The 25,274-nt window shown below is 38.4% G+C and overlaps 1 protein-coding gene across 8 annotated transcripts; it reads left to right on the top strand.

The window, feature by feature from the left end:
* The first annotated feature begins 920 nt into the window (after positions 1-920).
* REST (RE1 silencing transcription factor) lies at positions 921-21,743 on the top strand. 8 transcript variants are annotated; one of them, XR_008997743.1, is made up of 5 exons: positions 2,083-2,422; positions 3,607-4,510; positions 9,785-9,868; positions 15,097-18,895; positions 21,255-21,743. XR_008997743.1 is itself a non-coding variant. In XM_036895241.2 (4 exons), exons 2-4 carry the CDS (start codon positions 3,616-3,618, stop codon positions 16,974-16,976), a joined length of 2,859 nt encoding a protein of 952 aa, XP_036751136.2. In that variant the 5' UTR covers positions 921-1,240; positions 3,607-3,615; the 3' UTR covers positions 16,977-20,659. The 8 variants fall into 8 exon arrangements, 6 of the variants coding, with proteins under 6 accessions (XP_036751136.2, XP_036751130.2, XP_036751135.2 ...); XR_005026795.2 differs by lacking the exon at positions 21,255-21,743 and adding an exon at positions 19,774-20,659; XM_036895241.2 differs by lacking the exons at positions 2,083-2,422; positions 21,255-21,743 and adding an exon at positions 921-1,240 and having other exon boundaries at positions 15,097-20,659.
* The last annotated feature ends 3,531 nt before the right edge of the window (positions 21,744-25,274 follow it).

Raw genomic sequence — 25,274 nt, forward strand, 5'->3', positions numbered from 1 at the left:
CATGATATAAGGTATCAAGGCCCATTAAAAAGGCATTTCTGGAGCAAATAGAAAGGAAGCGGTACATGAGTCTACTTTGTCTCTTTAAAAAAAAAACCATATTACTATGTGTCATATTTTATGCATGGTTAACTCCACTTTACAAAAGCGGAAGTCAGGTTACTCTCTCTGACAAGTGGTCACCAGGCAGCCTCCACGTCCTCGCCACTCTCTTTACCCCCTATAATCTGACGGTAACTGCTTCACTGGAATAGTGCTCTGAAGGCTCAAGCAATGACCTGCTACTTGTCACGTCTAGGGACTTGTCCCCTCAGTCCTCATTCTGTTTTGAGTCCAAAATCTTCTCAAAACATATTATTCTCACAACTCACAAAATGATTGCATTTCCCTTGCTTATTGTTTAAAAATTGGAATGCATTTTAATGCAGAGGCTTAAAAGGAAGCTTAATTAGTTAAGGGTGGCTACGGGTGGAGACCTGAAGAGATTTTGAAGGGTATTTTCGATTGCTTTATATATGAACGGCGGGTGACAATAGTTGTAAAGAGAATGGTCAAACCCTGCAGATTTTTCTTTTAACAGCTCTATTCTCATGCATGCACGCCAAGGCTTGTGTGTGTGTGTGTGTGTGTGTGTGTTTGTGTATGTGTATGGGGGGGTGTAACTTTTCTGTTGTTTGTTTACAAAAGAAATCAAGAAGGGGAGCGGGTCCCGCCTCTTTTTTGACCTAAGGGCAGGAGTGAGGGGCTGCGCGGATTAGGTGAGGCTCCCCCTCGGCGCGCCCTCTGCCCAGCGCGGGCGCAGAGCAACCCCTCTGCCAAGGGGCGGGGCGCGCCAGGCGGCCACGCGCGCAGGAGGTGGAGGGGGCGTGTCCCGCGGGCGCGCGCGGGCGGAGGAGGGGGCGTGTCCCGCGGGCGGCGGCGGCGCGGGCCGGGTGCGCGGCGCAACCTCCTGTGCTGGAATGTGTGGCTCCCGCGAGCTCGCGGCGCCCCAGCAGAGCCAACGCCGCCGAAGCCCCGGGCCCCAGACCCCGGCAGCAGCGGCGGGAACCGCAAGGCGAGAGCCGGCGGCCTGAGCACTTTCTGCGGCTTCGCTCCTGGGCCTTCGCGGGCCTCGACGTCTCCAGCGCCCAACTTTTCCACCCTCCTCTTCCCCTCCCTCGAAACTCCAGCAACAAAGAAAAGTAGTGGGAGAAGGGGCGGCGACGTCGCATCGGCCGCCCCCCCGCGCCGAGGCAGGACGGTAAGCGCGGTGCGGGGCCGGGGGCGGTTGGGGGGGGAGGGGGGGCCGGGCGGCGGCGGCGGCGGCGGGAGCGGGAGGGGGAGGGCGCGGAAGGACGCGGAGCGAGGCGCTGTCCAGGGCTGATTTGCAGATACTGTGGCTCTGGCGGCGGCGGCGGCCGCGCCGGGCGGGGGCGGGCGGCCGAGCGGGATCAGATTACGCCGGCGCGGCCCGGGGGCTGGGCCGGGGTCGTCCGCGGGGAGCGGCGCGGCCCGGGACCCCTTCCCCAGTCGGGGCTGGGCCGCCGCCTCCGCTCGGGCTGAGCGCCCCTCGGGTGGCGTCCTGAGGCCAGGAAGAGAAGCTGCGTGAGGCCCTAGTCCTGAAACTTCCTTCTCGTGCTCCCGCTCCCAGGTCCCGCCGTAGCCCCGCGCCTGCCCGCGGCCCTCCCGTCCCCCTCCCTCCCTGGCCTCTCCCTTTCGCCGGAAGGCGCCGTTGAGTGCGGCCGGGCGGGTTGAGTCAGCCCCGGAGCCGGGGCGGTTCCGCCAATGGGGCTGGACAGCGATTTCTGCGCTCGGGCCGCCCCTCCGCGGCCGGCCACCGCGCCGCCCGAGCCGGCCAGGCCGGGGCTCGAGTCCCGCGGGGCGCTGTGGGGGGGTGAGTCCGCAGACTTCCGGGGCGCGGGGGGCCCTCCGGCGCCTGAGCCCGACGCCTGCGGAGGGCGCCCGCGCAGCGTCCCCGGCTTTCTGCGGGCGGCGAGTCCAGGGCCGGGGAGAGAAGCGGGGACGCCGGCAGCGCGGTAACTTGCCTCTTTTTTTTTGGACGGACCGGGCTTCCGGGCCGGGGAGGGGGCGGGGAGGACTTGGTCTGGCCCAGCGGCGCCCCGAGTCTGCCCCCCACGCCTTTCTAAAGTTGGGGAACTCAGGAGAACCTTCAGGATAAGCGTTGGGACAACTCCCGCTAGTTGTTGTGTACATGTGCGCAGTGAGCGGGCCGAGCCGAGAGGAAGCGAGAGCGCCCGAGTTTGCAAAGAGCTGCTTTGTGTTTGGTATTTTGAGAAAATGGCCGAATGCCTATTTCAGTCAGGAATGCCGCCGCCGAGGCAGGCGCTGGTGGCAGGGCACGTAGGAATTCGTGCGGCACGTTGGGCTTTCGGGCCGTGCTGGGACGGTCTTCCCTACAAACGTTAAAATTCCTTCAGGGATGGTAATTACGAGGGGGGTGGTTGGGCAGTGTCAGAAAAATCTGTCTAGGTAGATTACCGCGTAGCCTGCGTCCTTAAACCCTGGGACGGCTTTTGCCCCGCGTTTGTTTTCTGTGATGGCATTTGATTTCAACTTTTGTTGGTACATGCAACTCAACCGGTTTGTGTTTGGGCACTTGGGTGAAACGGATTACATTTTGTGTTTTAGGTTTACCTTAATTTTTTTTGTATTTCCCACTTACTTTGCTTTCACTGATTTGCGAGAGAACACCTAATTTGAGAATAGTACCTTTTAGGTTGAGAAGGACCTTGGTTAAGATGATTTAAAAAGTCCCAACATGTTTTCAAGAAGGTGATCTTGTAATGGCTTCCATTAGGCAAGTAGGCCAAGTCAAGCACAATGCAAGAAAGTTGCTGACTGTCCAATTGAGTTGTACGATTATTTTATTAGGGGGTTTGAAAGTTTATTTTCATTTGTGAAGTTTTGAATACATCAAACTTATACTTAATTACAGGGAAAAAGGTCTTCAAAATTTTTCTTTTAAGTAACACGAGTCATCAAAAAAATAAAACTCAGTGATACTTTTTCAGAGTAACTTATTTTGAAGTTACCGAATTCATATGCAGTTCAACTCAGTTGACCAATTATTACAAGCTTTTTTCTCCTTTCCAAATATGTTTGTACTTAAGAAATGCACACTTGGCTTTTGGATTTCTCCCCTTTATGATTTCAGGCCAGTAGACACTTGGGGGGTGAGAGTTGGGAGGACAGCAGTTTACTGTTCATGTATTGAATTAAAAAAATTTTTTTAAATTATCATTAAAAATGAAGGGTAAATATTTTTTCCTACCAAAAAATCAAAAGTGCTGGAGCAAAAGCATGCCAGTGGTAGAATTATCTGATGGATGAGTTACGTCAAACTGTTGATAGAATTTTTTGTAGGGGTAATAGGAATATATTTTTGGTTACTGCTGTAAAGAAAATTTAGAATTACAAAACTATTTTAAACGTTTATTTTTAGTAAATGAAACTCCTTGAATTTAAAGATTATATTGGAAAGGTGTGCGTTTGTTTTCTTTGTATTTTTTTTGTTTTTGAGTTGTGAAGAATTACAATGATGTTTTGATTTTAGACCAGTAAAGGTTGTATTTAAACTGGTGCTTTTTTGTTTTGTTTTGAATTCAGAATACAGTTATGGCCACCCAGGTAATGGGCCAGTCTTCTGGAGGAGGGGGGCTGTTCACCAGCGGTGGCAACATTGGCATGGCCTTGCCTAACGACATGTATGACTTGCATGACCTCTCCAAAGCTGAACTGGCTGCGCCTCAGCTTATCATGTTGGCAAATGTGGCCTTAACTGGGGAAGTAAATGGCAGCTGCTGTGATTACCTGGTGGGTGAAGAGAGACAGATGGCAGAATTGATGCCTGTGGGGGATAACAACTTTTCAGATAGTGATGGAGAAGGACTCGATGAGTCTCCTGAAATAAAAGGCGAACCCAGTGGACTAGAAAACATGGAACTGGAAAGTTTGGAGCTCAGTGTTGTAGAACCACAGCCTGTGTTCGAAGTATCAGCTGCCCCAGAAACTTATGACTCAAATAAAGACCTTCCTCTGGAAACACCTGGAACAGAGGACAAATGTAAGAACTTGAAGACCAAACCCTTTCGCTGTAAGCCATGCCAGTATGAAGCAGAATCTGAAGAACAGTTTGTGCATCATATCAGAGTTCACAGTGCCAAGAAATTTTTTGTGGAAGAAAGTGCAGAGAAGCAAGCAAAAGCCAGGGAATCTGGCTCTTCTACTGTGGAGGTGGGAGATTTCTCCAAGGGCCCCATTCGCTGTGACCGATGTGGCTACAATACCAATCGTTATGATCACTATACTGCTCACCTGAAGCATCACACCAGAGCTGGGGATAATGAGCGAGTCTACAAGTGCATCATTTGCACGTACACAACAGTAAGCGAATATCACTGGAGGAAACACTTGAGAAACCATTTTCCAAGGAAAGTATACACATGTGGGAAATGCAACTATTTTTCAGACAGAAAAAACAATTATGTTCAACATGTTCGAACTCATACAGGTAAGAGGACTTTTGTAGTTAACTAAGTTCACTTCACGTCTGGTAGTTAATGGAGTGGGTAGTTAAAATAGTGCTGAAGAAAGGAGATTCTGGCCTCAAGTCGTGGTTCCATTATTTGCTGTCTTTGTGACCTTGGATTAAGTTATTTAACCTCTTCCCGCTTCAGTTTCTGCATGGGGTAACTGTAGCATTGGGGGAGTGAGAGAAGGAACACATGTATAAAGCACTGAGTATTTCTTTGAAGGCTAATCAAGAGAAATAGAGAATATAAAATAGAATGCCTCTACGCAAAATAGGTATGCTGACAACTTGGGATAGACCGCTTAGCTAAATTAGGCTGTTTTTTTCTTTTAGAAGATTTGTATTTAATTGACAGTGACTGCATCTCTCTTGCGGTATGGTTTCCCAAAGGAGTTGAGGACTTAGACAAAAGAAAATCGAATGATCAACCCTTGCATAGGTCTATTTAACAGAAGCCTCAAAGTTTTAAAAATATTTGACTTGTGGTATTGAGCTGCTAAATGGAACAACCGCTTATTTTGTCCCTAAAACATAGGAATGTGACAAGTAGTTTTTAAAAGATTTGTGGGATTATCACACTTGAAATGCAGCTGTTACTCAGACAAAAACAATCATGTTCAGCCTGTTCTTGTACAGATAAGAGGACCTGTCTAGTTTGTAAGTGTATTCTGTTAAAAGAAATGGAAAAATCTTTAAAGTATGAAAAATTTCAAACATCTCAGAAGAAACGCCCCACTGCACCAATTGTACCCATTACCAATATTCAACAGTTACCAGTATTTTGTCATATTTTGCAATTCCTTTAAAAAAAACAGCTTTATTGAGATATTCCACTACCACACAATTCATCCATTTAAAGTTATAATTCATTGGTTTTAGTGTATTCACAGTGTTGTGCAGCCATTACCACAATTTTAAGACTTCATCCCAAAAAGAAACCCCTATTAGTTTTCGCTCTCCATTTCTCCCCAACACCCCCTTAATTATTTATTTTTAAATTGACTTTTAAGTCTTTATAATTGAGGGGTCCCATTTTTTAAAAGAAATGTTTGTAACTATTGGCAGTTCATTTTCTTATTTGTTACATTTGCCTATGTTAAGAATTGGTACCACTTGAGGACTGGTTATTGGTCTGAATAAAATGGATAGGGGTAATCTAGTATTGTTCTCTTTGGATCACAAGTGTAAAGGCTGTGGGTTGCCCTTTGCATCCGTTTCCTTTTGCAGGAGTTGTTGCTCTTTCAGGACTGACCCCACAGGTAAAGTGGGGGGCAGGGAGGAGGGGAATTAATACTGCTTTGCTTAATGGTAAACCTAAACAATAAAACTTGTAGATGCAATTCCATTACAAGAAGGACCTCTGCAGCGAGATTTCTAAGCCCCAGGAGATGGTTCCTTTATTCGAAACTTTAAAATCTAGCCAGGTAAAATGAATTTGTAGACCCTTCAGAATTTGTTGTAACCTGTGATTGATTGTCTCCATGCTTTGAAACCATTTTACTTCAAAAGTAAAGTTCAAACATTACAAAATTGCGTGGCATAGGAAATTAAAGTTACTTGGGAATCCTATCCCATTAATCACTTAATAGTTTGTATTAAACTGTTAGAGTAAACTCACCTCACCTACAGATCTTAAATCCTAGGTACACTTCAGCCATAAGTACTTCATACAATTTTTTTGAAAACCTTGGGGCCTAGTTTAGAATGGGCTATATAATCTATAGAGCTTTCTAGTAAGTACATAATGATGTATGGTCAAGTACATGACTTTCTTTTATGAGTACATCTGATGAATTTTGCTTTGAGATATAATTGATGAATTTTTACAAATACGTAATAACCATCATGCAAGTCAATAGACTATTACCACCATCCCAGTGCCTTTGTCTTAACTACATTTTGATTTTTTGTCAGTTATATTTTGAATTTGTTGTATTTTGAAAATTGAGTCACTGAACAAATTAAAAATTTTCCCAAAAAGATAAAAATGTTTTTTGCAACAATAAATCTAAATTTTTTTATTTAAGAGCATTTTTAGAACAATAAAAAAAGGAAAACAGAGAACCAGAGAAAGTTTTCAGTTTTTGGTGTATATTCCCAGTTTTTTATGTCTTTCTATGTGAAGGGTTTTTTTTTTTTAATTAGGGACCCTACTTTTTGCCATTGCTTATTTCTGTTTTGTTATATAGTGGTTTATTATTGAGTAATTTTAATGGCTATATTTTATATACTTTACCATCCATTACTTAACTTTTTCTCCACAATAATTTAAGGTTGATATTTCCACAATAAGATTATGACTTATATAGCTAACATTGATGTCTTGCCAATGGGTTTCAGCCCCAGGCAAGTTTGCTGTGGATCCAATGTGACCAAAGAAAATGACAGCAAAACGTTCTTGGGGTGAAAGGGTTATACCCAACTTTATTCTCACAGTGGCAGGTCAGTCACTAAAATCCTGTTCACTCAGAGCGAGTCTACATGCAGCAGGCCGGTGTCTGCCTCTGGGCCCCTCTGTCCGCACAGCCGTCCTCTGGGCCTCTGTCCTCCGCGCTGCCACCACTCCAGCCTCTGCTCTGCTCTTATGCAACCTTGCAGCCATGCCACCGTGTAGTGCCCAGAGCACTGGGCGGAGCTCTTTTTATAGAGTCAACAGCCATGTATTGCCCACAGGTGTGCAGTGAGCTAGTCAACCACAGCCCGGTGAGAATCCTGGCCACAGAAACTCTCATTTTATCCACAATTGGTTATGCATATTTCATTTCACATTTTAGTGTTAAACTTACTTGGTGTTAATACTTTTTAAAAGATTCTCCCCCCCGCCTTATTACCTTAATTGTGTGTGGGTTTTTTTAGGCATTTTAAAACAATTTGGTGGTGTATAAGTTGCAGAATAATATTTTGATTATGTAAATTGAGAGTGTCTGGTGTTAAGTGCTTGTTCCTGAAAATTGTATTTATGTAAGAATAAATTTCATCTAGCGCTGAAGAGTAGAGATAAAAGGTAGTAGGCTGTAATCACTTCTCATTTTGGAAGCCTAGTTTTCAGATTCACTTAATGGGTTTCTTCTGTTCTTTTATCGAGTGAGTACCCAATGTTAGGTGCTTCCATTTATGCTAATTTTCAGAACAATCCATTGAACACAGGGTGGGTGATAATAGCCCATCTTTACTGAAAGGAAAGCCTGAAGTCATGTGTTCAAAGTCACATACAACTAAGATTCAGAATTCCAAATCTCTCTTTATAATAAGGTATTTACTTAGGGGCAGAGGATTTTTTATATGAATCTTCGATCAAAAAAATTTTAATTTCGTGGTTTTGATACTAAGCCAGTTCATCTTCAGAAGGTGACATTTTTGCAAGTGTGATGGAAAAATCCGTACATTTTCTACAGTATTTATGCCTCTAGTTTGTAAAATTGTACAGCTGGAAGCAATCCATTCTGTTACAAAGAATTTAAAAGTAAGTTATCCTTAATTGATCCCTCCTGTTAATCTACAATGGTATTTTTTCTTTCATTAACTTTATTTTGTACCATCTTGAGATATCATACAATTCACTATGGATTGGTCTGTTGTGGACACTACATAATGTGGAATCATACAATAATTGGTCCTTTTGTGACTAACTTTTCACTTAGCATAATGTCTTCAAGGTTCATCCACATTGTATGTACAGTACTTGTTTTCCTTTTATTGCTAAATAATACTCTTGTATCGATACATATAATATTTTGTTTACCCACTCATCAGTTAATGGATGTTTGAATATAGCCAAAGTTTCCACTCTCTGGCTGTTACTAATAATGCTATGAACATTCATGTACAAGTTTGTGAGGATATAATGTTTTCATTTTTCTTGGGTATATATATGCCTGGGAGTGAAATTGCTAGGCTGCATGGTAACTCTTTAGTCATTGAGGCACTGTCAAACTGTTAAAGTGGCTGCACTATTTTACAGTTCCACCAGCAGTATATGAGAGTTCCAATTTCTCCACGTCCTAACCAATATTTGTTAACATCTGTCATCTTGATTATAGCCATCCTTGTGGGTGTGACGTCTTCATCTCCTGGTGGTTTTGATTTGCATTTCCCTCATGGCTAATAATATTGTGCATCTTTTCATGTTCTTTACAGAAACACATTCACTGTTTTTTAAGCTATCTTAAGATTCTTCCGGGTCAAAGTAGGCATTCTGTTGCAGTGAGCTATTTCAGCCAGCTGATCTATAGCTACCAGATAGTAACAGCTGAACAGTTAATAGGAACACATTTCCCACTCATCACCACATTTTCCTTTTTTCATTTTCACTTTTTGTCTTCATTGCATTCTAGTAGACATATTTGTTACTCTAATCTGTTGTATTTACAGAATAATAACTGATACTTGTTGAGGGCTTTACTATGTGCCAGTCTCAATGTTAAATGCTCTGCATGTATTATCTTAATTTAAATTCTCAACAATTCTGGGAAGTCAAGGTACTGTTACTTTTATAGATGAGGAAACTTGCTGAACATTGCAACTATTATTTTGTGGCCAAAGACTAGATGAAAACCAGTTGTCAAGCTTTTTTTCTTTTCTGTCTGTTCTGTGGTTGACAACCCATTTCCCAAGAAAACACATTTCCTGCCTTTCAGTATTAAGTATTTTAGTACTATGTCACTGGCTTCTCATCTTCAGTTGTTTTCAGTTCCTATGGCTTTAGGAGTATGATTTGTTTTAACACTGACTTGACTATTTCATGTAAATTTCTGTCACCATCTGAAATTTTTAGCCTAAAACTACAGTGTCTCCACTCAAAAGTCTTATTGCTTTAAGCTAACGTTTTCTAATGGTAGATTTGTCCTTTATAGGAATCAAAAAAATTACCCAAGTCATAGCTTCAGAAAATTGGGGTAGATTTCTTTTTTTTTTTTTTTTTAAGGATAATTCTAATTAAATAAAAATGTGCCTTCATACAACGCTAATTTTCAGTTATTAATGTTTAATGTAGTAATGGGTAGTATTACTGTGAAAGTTGAAAGAACTGTGAGAATTCAGAAAGCCAGTTATATTTGTCAGCAAAGCTGAAATGTAGTTATGTGAATTCTGAGTTAAATTATTAACATTTCTCCTACATGATAAAAAATCCTTTTTCAAGCATAGGAAAAAAAAACCTTGTTAAAAAATGCTTAGTACTGAATATTATATATACTGTTAGAATTGTATTTGCATTTTTTTGGTCATATTTAAACACTAATCATATTTTTGCAGGAGAACGCCCATATAAGTGTGAGCTTTGTCCTTACTCAAGTTCTCAGAAGACTCATCTAACTAGACATATGCGTACTCATTCAGGTTGGTAAGAAATGGGAACTTTTCTATCATTTTTAGTAAACTACAGTTATAAGGAAGTTCTAGACCTGAAACTGGGTCACTATTTAAGATTTATTTTTCATAGAAATTAGAAATTAGAATTAAAAGTCATTGTTCTTTTAGTGTGGAGCTATATTTAAAAGGAGATTCTTAATAAGGAGTCCATAGGTGGAACTCCTGAAGCTGAATGTGTGCTTGTGCTTTTCCTAGGAGGAAGGTCCTTAATTTTCATCAGATCCTCAACAAGTCCGTGACTAATAAACACTGAATTGCTATCCTAGACCAAGGCTGGTTCATCCTTTTTGAAAAATCCCTACCTTCTAAAACACTCTTCCCCATGCCCCCCACAAACAGTATTCATAACACCAGGTTTCGTAGTGTGTGGTTGCCAGGTTTCAGGAATTCCTTCTCAGGGCCGGCTGTTTGATTTCTTTCCCTTTTGAGAGTTGATAGGGCTTTTGGGGACTGGTTACAAAAGCCTCACTTCCAAGACCTAATTTATTCATCTATAATTTATAAAATGGAAGACTGTATAATCATGATCACTAACCAGAATTGGCCCCTAGTTTGTAGAAGCAAAGTTAAAAAAGTAAATATTAGCGTAGATTGTGTTGAATAGATGATTATTTCATTTGGGTCATGTTGACTCTTGGTGAATTGCCATGTCTGATCAGAATACTCTCCTGCCAGATTTAGAATATATATATCTCTATGGGGAACTGTGCTGAAAATCTTGATGTTTACAGAAGTCTGTGCATATGTTAACCAGTAATTACTGTAAATTTGTGCTGTCTGATTTGGTAGCCACTGGCCATGGGTGGTTATTGAGCTTGTAAAATGTGGCTAGTTTGAATTGAGGTGTGTAAAATACATACCAGAACTCAAACAGTATGAAAGAAAGAATGTAAAATAATCAATTTTTCAATACTGATTACATGATGACATGACTACAACTAAATAAGTAGTAAAATTAATTTTACTTCATTTTTATCATTGTAATATGACTACTAGAAAATTTAATATTACGTATGTTGCTTGCATTTTATTTCTAGCCCTTGAGTAAACCATTTAAGAGCTTTAGTTAACTCATTTTAGACTTCATAACTAATCTATCATGTATAAATTGTTAATTGTCCCCATTTTTTACAAGTGGGGGAAACGAAGGCATTGACAATAATATGTCCATTTTCCCTATAGAATGTTCCCTCTTCTGGATTTGTCTTCCTTTCTCCTGGTGTCATTTAGTTTTCCTTTCTCCCTGTGCATTGTATTATTTGTATACTGGAAATTAAATCTAGATGCTTGAATTTTACTTAATATGTTTCATTTGTCATCATATCTGGGTGACCTGTTACTAGTATTTTTGAGTCAGTGGATTAGAATGATGACACATTTGCATCTTTTTCATTGATTCCATAATACTTCTATCACTATATGAATATGACGTTTTATACTAGTCAATAATTGAGTGGTTTTGTTTGCTGTTTTTTGAGTTTTCTTGGTGTATTTTAAAGGTGATTTTCAGTTGTTGGCTGTTACAGTAGAGCAAGTATTTTAAGTCTTAATGAGCACTCTATTGTATGCATGCTGAAAACCAGATTTGTTACCTGTGAATATTCTAAAATACTTAGTCCCAGTTTATAGATTAGGAGTCAGGAATAGAAAGGATAAATGCTTTATCTAAGATTATCAAATTAGAAGAGCTATAATTTGGCCTGAGACTCCCCCACCCTCCCATTTTCAGTTGTCAACAGTGTTAAAAGAATATTATGGCTTAGAAAAATAGCTCAAGAATCTACAGCATAATGAAATTGGAACCATAATGTATGGAGAGAGCAGAGTCATTCATTATCTTGTATTGGATGCCAGTAGTTTGTGAGTCACAAACAGGAAACAAACATGGTCAGTCTGTTTTGTGTCTGAGTTTGTCAGTTATTTTCAGCACACCTTATGTTTCAATACACTTAACTAGAAGTTGCTATGATAACTCTTGCAGATAAATTGAGGCAAAGTTAGGTCAAATTGGACAGATAGTCTTTCTGACTGGTTTGCATGGAGTGAGTATCTTGGGTGCCTTCTCTGTGGCCTGAAGTTTGATCTTTACAGATATCCTTGGGCATTTCGGTTTCTTGTTCATGTGAATGTATTTTAGGGAAGAGACGTGTGTGCTCCTTTTCTTATTTCTGGAAGAAATAGGCTCTGTTGACTTATATTTTTTATAAACTGACAGATTGGTTTATGAAACAAAACCATGTTGGTTATTTGTTTGGAGCACTTTATCCATAGGCTAAGTCTTCTCACACCAAATTTAGACAGGGATCAAAATGTTTGGTGAAAAATACACACTAAACTACTAGTTCCCCATTTTGTTGGTGTTTCCATCTATTAAAGTATTAAAGTAGTCTTAGAGACACTGAAAATCCACAGCTCTCCCTTTCCTAATCTCAATGGACATAATACCATTACATCCAGTTTGAATTTGTTATTATGATATTTTTGTATACATCACACTGCTAGTTCCCCATCCTCCTAGTGTAGGAGTCTATTTTGAATACTTCCCCACTGTGAGCATAATGAATGCTTGTTAAAGGGAATTGACAACTTGGCAAGATCCACCTTCATTTATGACTCTTTAAAGGTGGAGAAGTATTTTATTTAACAGCAAATTTTCCTTTTACGAAGTGTTTGATAATTATTATGGAGGAATTATTTTAATAGCTGGGCTTATTTGAAAGATGTTATGGTTTAGTCTTCATGGATACTTTTTTAAACATTGATTGTTGAGGTTTAACTTACACATATTAATATGCACATGCCTTAAGTATACAGCTCAGTGAGTTCGCATTTTCTCATTTGACCACCACCTAGATGAAGACATGAAACATTTCTGCCACCCTCAGAAAAAAATTTGTTCCTTACATGACCTTTTTCAATCAGCACTCCAGTCTTCCCATGACTTGACACTCTTGACTCCCATCAAAAAGAACATTGTATCGTTTTTCTATAAAATGTTTTTGAGATTCATCCCATGTGTTGTATTAAAGCTTTGTAATCAGTTGTATGCCCCTATTACTCTTTAATTTAAAATTTCTTTTGCTATTCTTTCTGGATTCTTGATAAAAATATGTAAAGCTTGTAAAAATCTTTGCCCTTTTGAAGTTATCTTACTTAGTTAATTGAAGTTATCTTAGTTAATTTAGGAAGAATAAAATAGACATCTGACACATTTTAAAGATGAAAAATGTAGGATGAATATTATTAGACTTAGAAAAGGTAATTACATTAACTACTGGTACAGGGCATATAAATTTATATTCAACTGGGTACAAGTAAACTAAAACTTTGATGACTAGATCTTCTATTACAAACAAGATTTAATATCAGTAAAACAAAAGTTGGGCGGGGTGCATGGTACAAATGAATTATGCCATCAAATTTTAAACAGATTTCTGTGAGTGCTATTTTCTGGCCATTTCATAGGCAGAGGCTTACACAGTGATGATTGCTATGTAAGTACCCTCATTCATTAGGGGTTATAATATGATGATATTTTCATTACAATTCTTAGCACAAATATTTTCATGAAAATTCTGTCAGCCATTATATTTACTCAGCGATAAGGTTTATATGGAAAGGCAGAATGAACACATGAAAAAAATCTTCCCTTTAGTTTGCCCATACCAAAAATTAAATTTGTTCTAAAAGTGATGATTTACAGGTAATGCCTAGTGACTTTTTGGCTATTTGCCTCATGCTAAGTGCTTTATATGGATTAGATTATTTATAGCTCACAACACTCAAAAGTATTTTACAGGTGAGGAAATTGAGTCTTAGATTTTAGTACCTTGCTCAAGATCTCACAGTAGTTGCAGGGCCCCCAGATGTTTTTACCCTAGAACAAGTTCTTAACCTTATGCCACCTATCTTTCCCCATTCTGTGTCTATATATATGTTAAGCACATGATTATCTCTTTTGAAGACATTAATTGGAGAGGACAAGGTAGGGCCAAGTCTATATTAATGCAGCATGTTGTAGAAACCTCTGTTTATAGAATGTTTGTGGACTAATATGGAAAAGAGTTGTCCAATTAACTGCATATCCTATCTGACATCCCAGCATAAGTTTTTGTTTTTGTTATTGAGTATTTAATCAGACATTTTCTAATCATGTAATACTTCCATCTACATGGTTTTGTTTAATGTCTGAGTAGTTTTGCTTTATGAAAAAATTAGATTTGATAAGAATTTGTGAATGTTTGAGAGATGAATTTTCATAAATGTCAATTTCCATTTTTCTACTATGCATTCCATTGGACCAGTGGGGTATGGATACCATTTGGTAATATTTGCTAGAGTGTGATCTAGATGGGTATGTATTCAGGTAGAATGTGATAATCTTAACACCTTTAATTTGGGGGCTGGGGTGGTTCTGGTTTTGTATGTACTTGTGATTATGATTTGTTTACTTATTTTACATACCATATCTATTTGTATGCCCCTTATCATTTACCTAGTTTCTTTGCCCACTTTTTAGAAGAAGATAGGGAAAAATCAAGTTTTATGACTTGGCTATATTACTGCTTTAAAATAACAGCTCAGGTATTGGAAAAGTTTGCTGAGTTTGAAACTTGACTCAACTCTTACCACTATGGACAAAAAAATCTAGAGAGAAAAGTATTTTGCTCCCTGAGATCAAAGCACTGTTTTAAAATTTTTGCATAGAAGGCCTGGGAGTGTTAGCCTGGAGTGTAAGATATTTCTTTTGAAGTCTCAAGATTTATCTTAAAAATGTATGGGAATTTTATATTTACTCCATTATGTGTTTGTTTTAACTAAACAAAGCATTATTAATCTTCTCTCTTTGACTGCCTTGCTCCAAAATTAACATCTAGAGCCCAAAATGATAATGTACTACTTCATGGATCATGGTCTTTAATAGTGCTTGAGAGCCCTTTCTTGATGAACTTTTTAGAAGATGGTGGTTAACTGAGATAATTATTCCTCCATTTGGTGTGGGAATCAATGTCAAGGGATAGAGGAAAGATAAACAAATAAATATGGTAAATGTAAGATGCATGATACAGTCTTTTCAATACATAGTTTTTGTGGTTTTCTTTTACATATATTCAGTCTTTATAAATACATTTTAATAAAATCTTAAATTCATTTCTTAATCTGTGTCTTCTCTAACATATTTTGTTTACCTTCAGGTGAGAAGCCATTTAAATGTGATCAGTGCAGTTATGTGGCCTCTAATCAACATGAAGTTACCCGCCATGCAAGACAGGTTCACAATGGGCCTAAACCTCTTACTTGCCCACACTGTGACTACAAAACAGCAGACAGAAGTAACTTCAAAAAACATGTAGAGTTACATGTTAATCCACGGCAGTTCAATTGCCCTGTATGCGACTATGCAGCTTCTAAGAAGTGTAATCTGCAGTATCATTTCAAATCTAAGCATCCTACTTGTCCTAATAAAACAATGGATGTCTCAAAAGTGAAACTAAAGAAAACCAAAAAGAGAGAGGCTGACTTGCCTGATAACAATATGACCAATGAAAAAACAGAAGCAGAACAGACAAAAATAAAGGGGGATGTGGCTGGAAAGAAAAATGAGAGGGCTGTGAAAGTGGAGAAAAAAGACAATGTTTCAAAAGAGAAAAAGCCTTGCAGTAATGCCTCAATCCAGATTACTACCAGAACTCGCAAATCTGCAGTGGAAACTAAAGAAATGGATATGCAGACAGGGAATAATTCAGAAAAAACTTGTAAAACCAAGAAAAGCAAAAGGAAGGTGGAAGCTGAAGTCAATTCCTTACAAGATCCTGTTAATGATGAGGGACCTGTGACAAAAAAGAAAAAGAAGGCAGAAAGCAAATCCAGAAATAATCAAGAAGTGCCAAAGGCTGATGGCAAAGTTGAGAATAAAAAGCAAAATACGTGCCTGAAAAAAACTGCAAAGAAGAAAACTCTGAAAAATAAATTAAGTAAAAAAAGCAGCAAGCCTGTTCAGAAGGAGACTGCTCAGAGGGGTACTCAGGTAGAGCCTCTGCAGATGGAACCTGCTCAGACTGAGCCTCCTTCTCCTATAGAGTCTGCCCAGCCGGGGCCTCCCCAGCCAGAGTCTCCCCACATGGAGCCGCCGTCTCCCATGGGGCCTGCTCAGCTAGAGGTTGTTCAGAAGGGGCCTGTTCAAATGGAGCCTCCCCTTCACAAGGAACCGATTCCCAAAAAGTCTCCTCAAAAAGATAGTAAAAAGGAAAAGGCCAACATGCTGAGTGAAATGGTACTGAAGGAGCAAGTCCTTATTGAAGTTGGCTTAGTGCCTGTTAAGGATAGCCAGCCTCTGAAAGAAAATGCTGATGCACTGGATCTCTCACCACCATCACCATTGCTGCCAAACGAAAACCTAAAAGAAGAGGAGACAAAAGACCAAAAATTACTCAGCGAAGGCAAAGGAAATAAAGAAACTCCTCTTCAAAAAGTAGAAGCAGAAGAGACAGATAAGAGTCCAGCAGGACTTGCTGCTGTTATCAAGGAATCTGCCAGTATTTCATCCTTGGAACAAAACCTGAATATGCCAGAGGGTGGAACTTTAGATGGCAGATGTCAGGCTAACACTGTGCTTTCTGAAATGGAAATGGACACTGATGAGAATAAAACAGAGAATCTCTCTGGCAGAGACTCAGCAGTTGAAGAACTAATTTCACCACTGCTTCCCCTACCAACAGAAAAACATGAAGTAGTGTCCAAAACTGCTGTGGCATCACCTCCTGTCACCACGGCAATAAATAAGTCTCAGGAAATGGATGAAGATGAAGGCATCCACAGTCACGATGGAAGTGATCTAAGTGACAACATGTCAGAGGGTAGTGATGATTCTGGATTGAATGGGGCTCGGCCAGTTCCACAAGAAGCTAGTAGAAGAAACGCTAAGGAAGCCTTGGCAGTCAAAGTGGCTGATGGAGATTTCGTTTGTATCTTCTGTGATCGTTCTTTTAGAAAGGAAAAAGATTATAGCAAACACCTCAATCGCCATTTGGTTAATGTGTACTTCCTTGAAAAAGCAGCTAAAGGACAGGAGTAATTAAGCTTTGGACAAGGCTTCAGTTCTTAGTTTGTAAGATCTATTACACTTTATATTCATTTATAGTAGTAGACAACCTTTTACTTTTAAAATTGCTTTATTTAGTGTCCACTGTTGATTTTTAAGTGACACTTTTCCCTAGGACTATATACCTGTTGATGGATAGATTTGAGCAAATCCAAGGAAGTTAGTGTACTAAACCAGCAGATACCTAAATCTGTTAGCTTATGCATTTAACTGAAATGAGAAGGCCTAGGTGGTATATGATAATCTGTTGCTTTGTCTATAACTTGTCAGTTTTTCCTCCATGTCTGTCTGCCTGTTTCACTTCAGTTTATTTGTAGTTTCTTGTTTAGCTCTATAAAAATTGGCTTACTTAAATAGCAAATTACTTGAAGAATTTGCCTGCTTTATATAAAGTTAGCACTTTAAAATTTTTTTAGATAAAAGAGACGTTTAAATTGAGAAGTTCCCCAACAATGGACATTGTATCAGTCCAGGTATTTACTTTCTAAGTTTTGATCAATATTTCTTATTTGTATATGTTAATCGTCATAAAAACAATGATTTTGGTGTGTTTTTTTATTTTGGTGCTTTAATGGCTTAAGATGTTGCACATTTTTTTTTTAACCTATGCAGTTAAATTTTCTAGAAATAGTATTTGTGTTGAGCAGTAACACTTTATACGTGTATATATATATGTGTGTGTGTGTGTGTGTATATATATATATATATATATATATATATATATGCATGTTTATTTTGTTCTCTTTGGAGGGATGCTTTTAGTCTTGTTTGCAAAGGGCAGTTTTCTTTTTTCCTTTGCTGCAATTGTCTTTTGCAGAATATTAGTGTGTGCAAATTTGTGAGCAAATGAAACATGCAGGTTCAATCTATTGATTTTGATTTTCACATTTCTATGCCAGAATCTGTATTTCATATAAGTTATTTATTTTAAATGGATGTAGTGAATTCACAGCTCTCATTTTGAATTTCGCAATAAACCACTAGGCTCTATATTGAGTGGATTTTTATCTCAAATACCAACCATAAGTAAATTTTGGCGTTTTAGTACAGCTACTTCCTAAATGTACAGTGTTAAGTCAGATTTTTGAGGAAAACCATTTTTTCATAGGTGGTTGGTGTTCATGTGGCTATTCAGCTGAATAAAGAACTATAAGTGGTAACTTGGAAACTGCAAATCTGGAATTAGGAGGCATAATCACTCCTTTAAGTTACACAGATTATCAGTTGTGAGGTTCCAAAGCCATAGCATTACACAGAAAATCTAGGATGAGAGAGGATGAGTACAGGTAGACCAGCTACTCCTTCCTGTATACAATAGAAAAGGCTGGTTAGACTTCTGTACAGTCCAGATTTTTAAAATCACATTTTCTCAGGGATCTCCACAAACTAGTGGGTGTCCTGGCTGTCCTGTGACAGCCTCTTTCTACAGGTGAGGCCTCAAATGAATTACAGCTATCATCATGTTCCCGGGGGGGCACTTCATATGAAAAAGTGTGTGTACTCCCAGACTTTTTCATAGGTTCTTTGGCTAATTTGCCAAGGAATATCAAAGAATCCGACATAGGATTTTTCTTGCTGATAGCAGTTACTCATTGCAGTAAAATAAACTATGATCCCAATAGGGAATCTTAAAACAATTCTGTTCCTCCCATGTTCTATTCTAAAATAACCACTTTATACTTCATTTATTTTCTTTTATCTGGTGATCTCTTTGAGGCAGGGTTCAAGAGTTTGGCAGTGCAACATGAAAGGTTAGAAAACAACGTTGATGAAGTGTGGGTGGAGAACTTGTTAAAAATCTGAGAATGAAGTTTGAGTTAAAAGACATTTGAACTTGGAATTGACTGGGAGGCCAAAGATTTAAAGAAGATGATTCTCTCCAGACATGAGGAGTAAGTTGTGTTTTAATGGTGTGTGTTTTGTGTGCATGAATGGGAATTTGTAAATGATGTTGAATTCTAGGTGAATTCTTGGCTCCGACAATCATTGTCAACAGAAGATCAAGCTGCAAATATTTATGTTTTAAAACTTAAATTATAAAACTAGTTAAATCTTCTAACAACTAGCTCAAATATTCATTGGTACATTTTATGTAAGTTTCCTTTTATATTACATACAAAAAGATCCATGTTAAGTACAGATTGGAGATTGGAATCAGTTTGGATAAGAGGTTTTTGTGGATTATTTCATATTACAAAAGAAAAAAATTATTTCTGAGAAATTGGACTAATTTTCTCAACTAGAATGCTAAAAACAAAAATATGAAGGAAATTGAAACCCCTTATTAAATTGATCTGTGAAAACATTGTTACTGGAAATTCAGTGGGATGTGAGGCCTTTCTTCCAGAAAACAAGGACTTGATTGTCAGGCCTATATTAGGTTCTGAACCTTAATGCCATGTATTTGTACTTATTAAAATTGTTTCAATGAAAAATATATTAGTAATATGAACTTCTGGTCTAGTTGGGAGTTCTTCCATTTGAAAAATGTGATATTTGCATGGAACTGTTTGAATTGCTTTGTTTTCTCAGTTTCCCCTCCACTGGATAGAATTGAAGATAGAATTTTCCCTTTTGATAAAGGAATAAAAAGTGAACATGTGATTTGTAAATTGATGTTTAGTAACTAGAGATAAACTTGAAATACTAGAATACATTATAAGCCTAATCCTAGGTAGTCTTACAAAAATGTATCTCTTTTTAACTATGTTTTGAACCTATATTCACATTGGTTTTCAAGATATTTTAAGTTATATTTTTTCCTTTTCAGAGCTGCTTCTTTGGAGCTACTTTTTTTCTTTTTTAAATTGAGGTGTACTTCACAACGGGCTACATTTTTTTGATAATGCTTTTATAACTGGCCAGATGTTTTGCTCTAATCTTCTAAAAGGGCCATTTTATATTTTAGAATCACTTCTAAAGTCATGTGGTCTTTAACTTTGGGGACTATTTTGCATATGAGTGTTAATTCAATTTTAAACCCAAGTAGACCTCATTTGCATGTCACCCCATGAATGTTGACAATGGAAGAAATACCTTGCCTGTAGTAGAACATCAGTTCTGGACTGAGAAGCTGGGGAAAAAACTTAATTTTCTTTTTTGCATAAATCAGGAAAACAGCTGGTATGCAGTTCCCTTGTTGACCTCAGCAGATGAAGTGAGCTGATAGTGTTAATTCAGATTAAGAAACTTTCTGAATTTTACCTTATGTAGATTTTGTTAATCTACATGCAATGTTAACTAAATCGGGTAGCTTTTACAGTTTCACATTTTGTGTACATAGGCTTTCTCCACCCTTTTTCAACATCCATTAGTTACTGAACTCTGTAAACTGTCATTGAAACATTAAAACAATGTTTTGTTGCACCAGTTTTATAAACTTTTATAGTGCAATACGTGTTATTTTTCAGAGACAAACCAAAGGTTAATTTCTCAAGGTTCTTGCTGCCTGCTTAAGCAGCATTTTATGGAGGATCTTTTATATATACATTTGTAATAAATGAAAAATAAACCAGATTGAAAATTTTTTTTTTAACCACGTACTGAGTTTTTGGTCCAAATTGTATAGGATAAGTTAAAGTTAAATTGCATTCTATTAACCAATATGAGTGTATTTCTGTAAGCATAGTTACATTGAAATAAAGTTTTAAAAAGCATTGTATGCCTTTGTTTGTTATTGGTACATCAAGTATCAAAGAAGCCACATTTATTTTGCTGGAATTGCAAGTATATTAATTTTAAAAATTGTTTCCCTCAGGTAAACCATTGTAGGTAGAAAGGTAATGGTAGTCTTTGTTGTTTGGGGTAACAGACCAGAGGATAGTAGTCCAAAGCATATTGTATATTTTGTTCTCTGGGAGGTAGAGGTGAGGGAGAAACCACCTGCCGACAATTCTTAAGAGGTTTCACATAGTAATTCATTCGCAGCATCAGGTCCCCCCTAACAGCTTAATATACATCTTTCTCAGCAGGCCTGGCGTTAGTAAATTTTGACTCATAATTGGAAAAAGGTGCATTGAGTGTCAGGTCATTAAGGACTGTACTGTAGTGGAATTCTAAGAAGAAAAACCCAAGGCAAAGTGGTAAACCATCTCTAGATTCTGCTTCCTTTGTTAATAGGTATAAACAGTTGAGCTATAAGTTGAAGGATTAATAATGTATTTTTGTGGAGTTGAGAGAAAGGGAGTTGGCAAAACCTCTCTGACTATGTAGAATACCAAAACAACTGCGTTGTACTCTGTCCTAATGCAGCACGTGACCTGAAGTTCCTGAGGCATCAAATAATGGATGTTTCTTACTGTGTTGATGAGAGTGATTCACCTTCCTCCTCCTGCCATACTCCTTATCAGCGACAAAGCAAAATAAGTTTCCACAGTCATTTATTTTATTACCATGGAAGAGTCCTTGACAAGGAGCAAGAAAATTTCTGCCTGACCAAGGATATATGGGGTTATCTTGAATATATAAAATGCTACTGATGTCTGATTTTATAATAACCAGTGGAGTTGTGGATCGTGTTCTACTTTTTAATTTCTTGAGGAACCTCTATACTTTTTTCCACAATGGCTGCACCATTTCAAACTCCCACCAACAGTGCACAAGGGTTCTCTTCTCCACATCCTTGCCAACACTTGTCTTTTTGATACTAGCCATTCTGACTGCTATGAGGCACTACCTTGTATTGATTTGCATTTCCCTGATGATTACTGTTGCTGAGCATCATGTATGTCATCTTTGGGAAAATGCCTATTCAGGTTCTCTGTCCTTTATTTTTATTAAGGTCTAATTGATAAACACGAAGGTTTCACATGAAAAAACAATGTGGTTACTACATTTACCCATATTATCAAGTCCCCACCCATACCCCAATGCAGTCACTGTCCATCAGTGCAGCAAGATGCCACAGATTCTCTGTCCTTTTATGTATGTTTTTGAGTATTGTTGATACTCATCTGTATTGGTTTCAAATGCACAACACACACCCTCTCTGGTTTAGTTACTATCAGCATAGAAACATGTTACAGAATCATTGTATTCCCCATGCTGTGCTATTATCCCTGTGACCAAATTACATTATGATTGAAAGTTTTTGTGACTCATGTTCTACCTCGCCCTCCCTACCCACCCACACCAACCCCTCCCCCATTGTAACCACTAGTCACTTCTCAGTGTCTTTGAGTCTACTGCTGTTTTGTTCATACAATTTTGCTTTGTTTCTATATTCCACAAATAAGAAATCATAGGGTAATTGTCTCCACCTGGCTTATTTCACTGAGCATAATACTCTGTATCCATCCATTTTGTTAAATGGCAGGATTTCATTTTTTATGGCTGAACAATACACCATTGTGTATATGTACATCTTTTTTATCCATCTATTGACGGACACTTAGGTTGCTTCCATATCTTGGATATTGCGAATGGTGGCAGTAAATGGGTGCATATATCTTTTGAGTCAGATTTTGTTTTCTTCAGGTAAATTCCTAGGAGTGGAATTACTGGGTTAAATGGTATTTCTATTTTTAGATTTTTGAGGAACTTCCATACTGCTTTCCACAGCAGTTGTACTAATTTACATTCCCACCAACTGTGTATAAGGGCTCCCATTTCTCTGCATTTTTACCAACACATGTCATTTGTCTTTTGGATAATACCTCCTATTCCAACTGGTGTGAGGTGATACTGTGATTTTGATTTGCATTTCCTTGATGATTAGTGATGTGGAGCATCTTTTCGTGTGACTGTTGGCCATATATATTTCTTTGGAGAAATACCTGTAAAGGTCCTACTGCTCATTTTTTAATTGGGTTGTGTTTTTTTTTGGTGTTGAGATGTATGAGTTTTATGTTTTGGATGTTAGCCCCTTACTGGGTGAATTATTTACAAATAGATTCTCCCATGTCTTTTCGTTCTGCTGATGGTGTCATTTGCTGTACAGAAGCTCTTTAGTTTGAGGTAGTCCTACTCATTCATGTTTTTATTTTGTTTCCCTTGCCTAGGAGATATGTCCAGGAAAAAATTGGTAATATTTATGTTAAAGAGATTTTTGCCAATGTTTTCTTCTAAGAGTTTTATGGTTTCATGTCTTACATTTAGGTCTTTAATTCATTTCATCTACTCTTGTGTATAGACAGACAGTAGTCTGTCCGGTTTTATTCTCTTGCACGTAGCTGTCGAGTTTCCCCAAAATTGGTTGTTGAAGAGGCTGTCTTTTCCCTATTGTATCATGACTCCTTTATTGTATATTAGTTGACCATATATGTGTGGTTTTATATCTGGGCTCTATTCTGTTCCATTGATCTATGAGTCTGTTTGTCAGTACCAAAAATATTTTGGTTATTGTAGCCCTAGCTTGAAGTCAGGGAGCATTATTCTTTCTCAGAATTGCTTTAACTGTTTGGGCTCTTTTGTGGTTCCATACGAATTTTAGCATTATTTGCTATAGTTCTCTGAAAAATGCCATTGGTATTTTGATAGGGATTGCATTGAAACTGTAAATTGCTTTGGGCAGGATGGCCATTTTGACAATATTGATTTCTCCTACCCATGAACACAGGATAGCTTTCCCTTATTGGTGTCTTAAATTTCTCTTATGAGTATCTTTTTTTTAATTAAGGTATTATCGATATATACTCTTGTGAAGGTTTCACGTGAGCAACACTGTGGTTACTACATCCACCCACATTATCAAGTTCCCCCCACATCCCATTGTAGTCACTGTCCATCAGCATAGTATGATGCTATAGAGTCACTACTTGTATCTCTGTGCTATACTGCCTTCCTCATGACCCCCACACACACCATGTGTGCCAATCATAATACCCCTAAATTCCCTTCTCCCTGCCTCCCTACCCATCATCTTCCACACCTTCCCTTTGGTTACTGCTAGTCCCTTCTTGGAGTCTGTTAGTCTGCTGCTGTTTTGTTCCTTCAGTTTTTCTTTGTTGTTACATTCCACAAATGAGAGAAATCATTTGGTACTTGTCTTTCTCCTCCTGGCTCATTTCACTGGCATAATACCCTCTAGCTCCATCCATGTTGTTGCAAATGGATAGATTTGTTTTCTTATGGCTGAATAATATTCCATTGTGTATATGTACCACATCTTTATCCATCTACTGTTGGACACTTAGGTTGTTTCCATTATCTTGGCTATTGTAAATAGTGCTGCAATAAACGGGTGCATATGTCTTCTTGAATCTGGAATCTTGTTTTTGGGTAAATTCCTAGAAGTAGAATTCATGTGTCAAATGATATTTCTATTTTTAGTTTTTGAGGAACCTCCATATTGATTTCCACATGGTTGAACTACCAGCAGTGTAGGAGGGTTCCCCTTTCTCTGCATCCTCGCCAGCATTTGTTCCTAGTCTTTTTGATTGGCCATACTAACTGGTGTGAGGTGATATCTCACTGTGGTTTTAATTTGCATTTCCCTGATAATTAGTGAGGTGGAACATCTTTTCATGTGCCTGTTGACCATCTCAATATCTTTGGAGAATTGTCCATATCCTCTGCCCATTTTTTAATCAGGTTATTTGCTTTTTGATTGTTGAGTGTAAGTTCTTTATATATTTTAGATGTTAACCCCTTGTTGGATATGTCGCTTACAAATATATTCGCCCTTATTATAGGATGCCTTTTTGTTCTACTGATGGTGTCTTTTGCTGTACAGAAGCTTTTAGTTTGATGTAATCCCACTTACTCATCTTTGCTTTTGTTTCACTTGCCTGAGGAGGTGCGTTCAGGAAAAAGTTGTTCATGTTTATATTCAGGAGATTTTTGCCTATGTTTTCTTCTAAGAGTTTTATGGCCTTATGACTTACATTCAGGTCTTTGATCCATTTCAAGTTTACTTTTGTGTATGGGGTTAGACAATAATCCAGTTTCATTCTCTTAAATGTAGCTGCCCAGTTTTCCCAGCACCAGTTGTTGAAGAGGCTGTCACTTCCCCATTGTATTTCCATGGCTCTATTATCATATGTTAATTGACCATATATGCTTGGGTTTATATCTCGGCTCTCTAGCCTGTTTCCAGTTGTCTTGATTACTGTGGCTTTGTAGTAGAGCTTGAAGTTGGGGAGCATAATCCAACCAGTTTTATTCTTCCTTCTCAGGATTGCTTTGGCTACTTGGGGTCTTTTGTGGTTCCATATGAATTTTATAACTATTTTTTTAAATTAAGGTATTAAGGAATTGCTCTAGTTCATTGAAGAATGCTGTTGGTATATTGATAGGGATTGCATTGAATCTGTAGATTGCTTTAGGCAGGAC

Source organism: Manis pentadactyla, chromosome 5, assembly GCF_030020395.1.
Source record: "Manis pentadactyla isolate mManPen7 chromosome 5, mManPen7.hap1, whole genome shotgun sequence".
Classification (NCBI taxonomy): domain Eukaryota; kingdom Metazoa; phylum Chordata; class Mammalia; order Pholidota; family Manidae; genus Manis; species Manis pentadactyla.

Coding starts and splice junctions, on each gene's coding strand:
- REST (XM_036895234.2), top strand. Junction 4,511..9,784: donor ACATGTTCGAACTCATACAG/GTAAGAGGACTT, acceptor ATATTTTTGCAG/GAGAACGCCCATATAAGTGT. Junction 9,869..15,096: donor ACATATGCGTACTCATTCAG/GTTGGTAAGAAA, acceptor GTTTACCTTCAG/GTGAGAAGCCATTTAAATGT.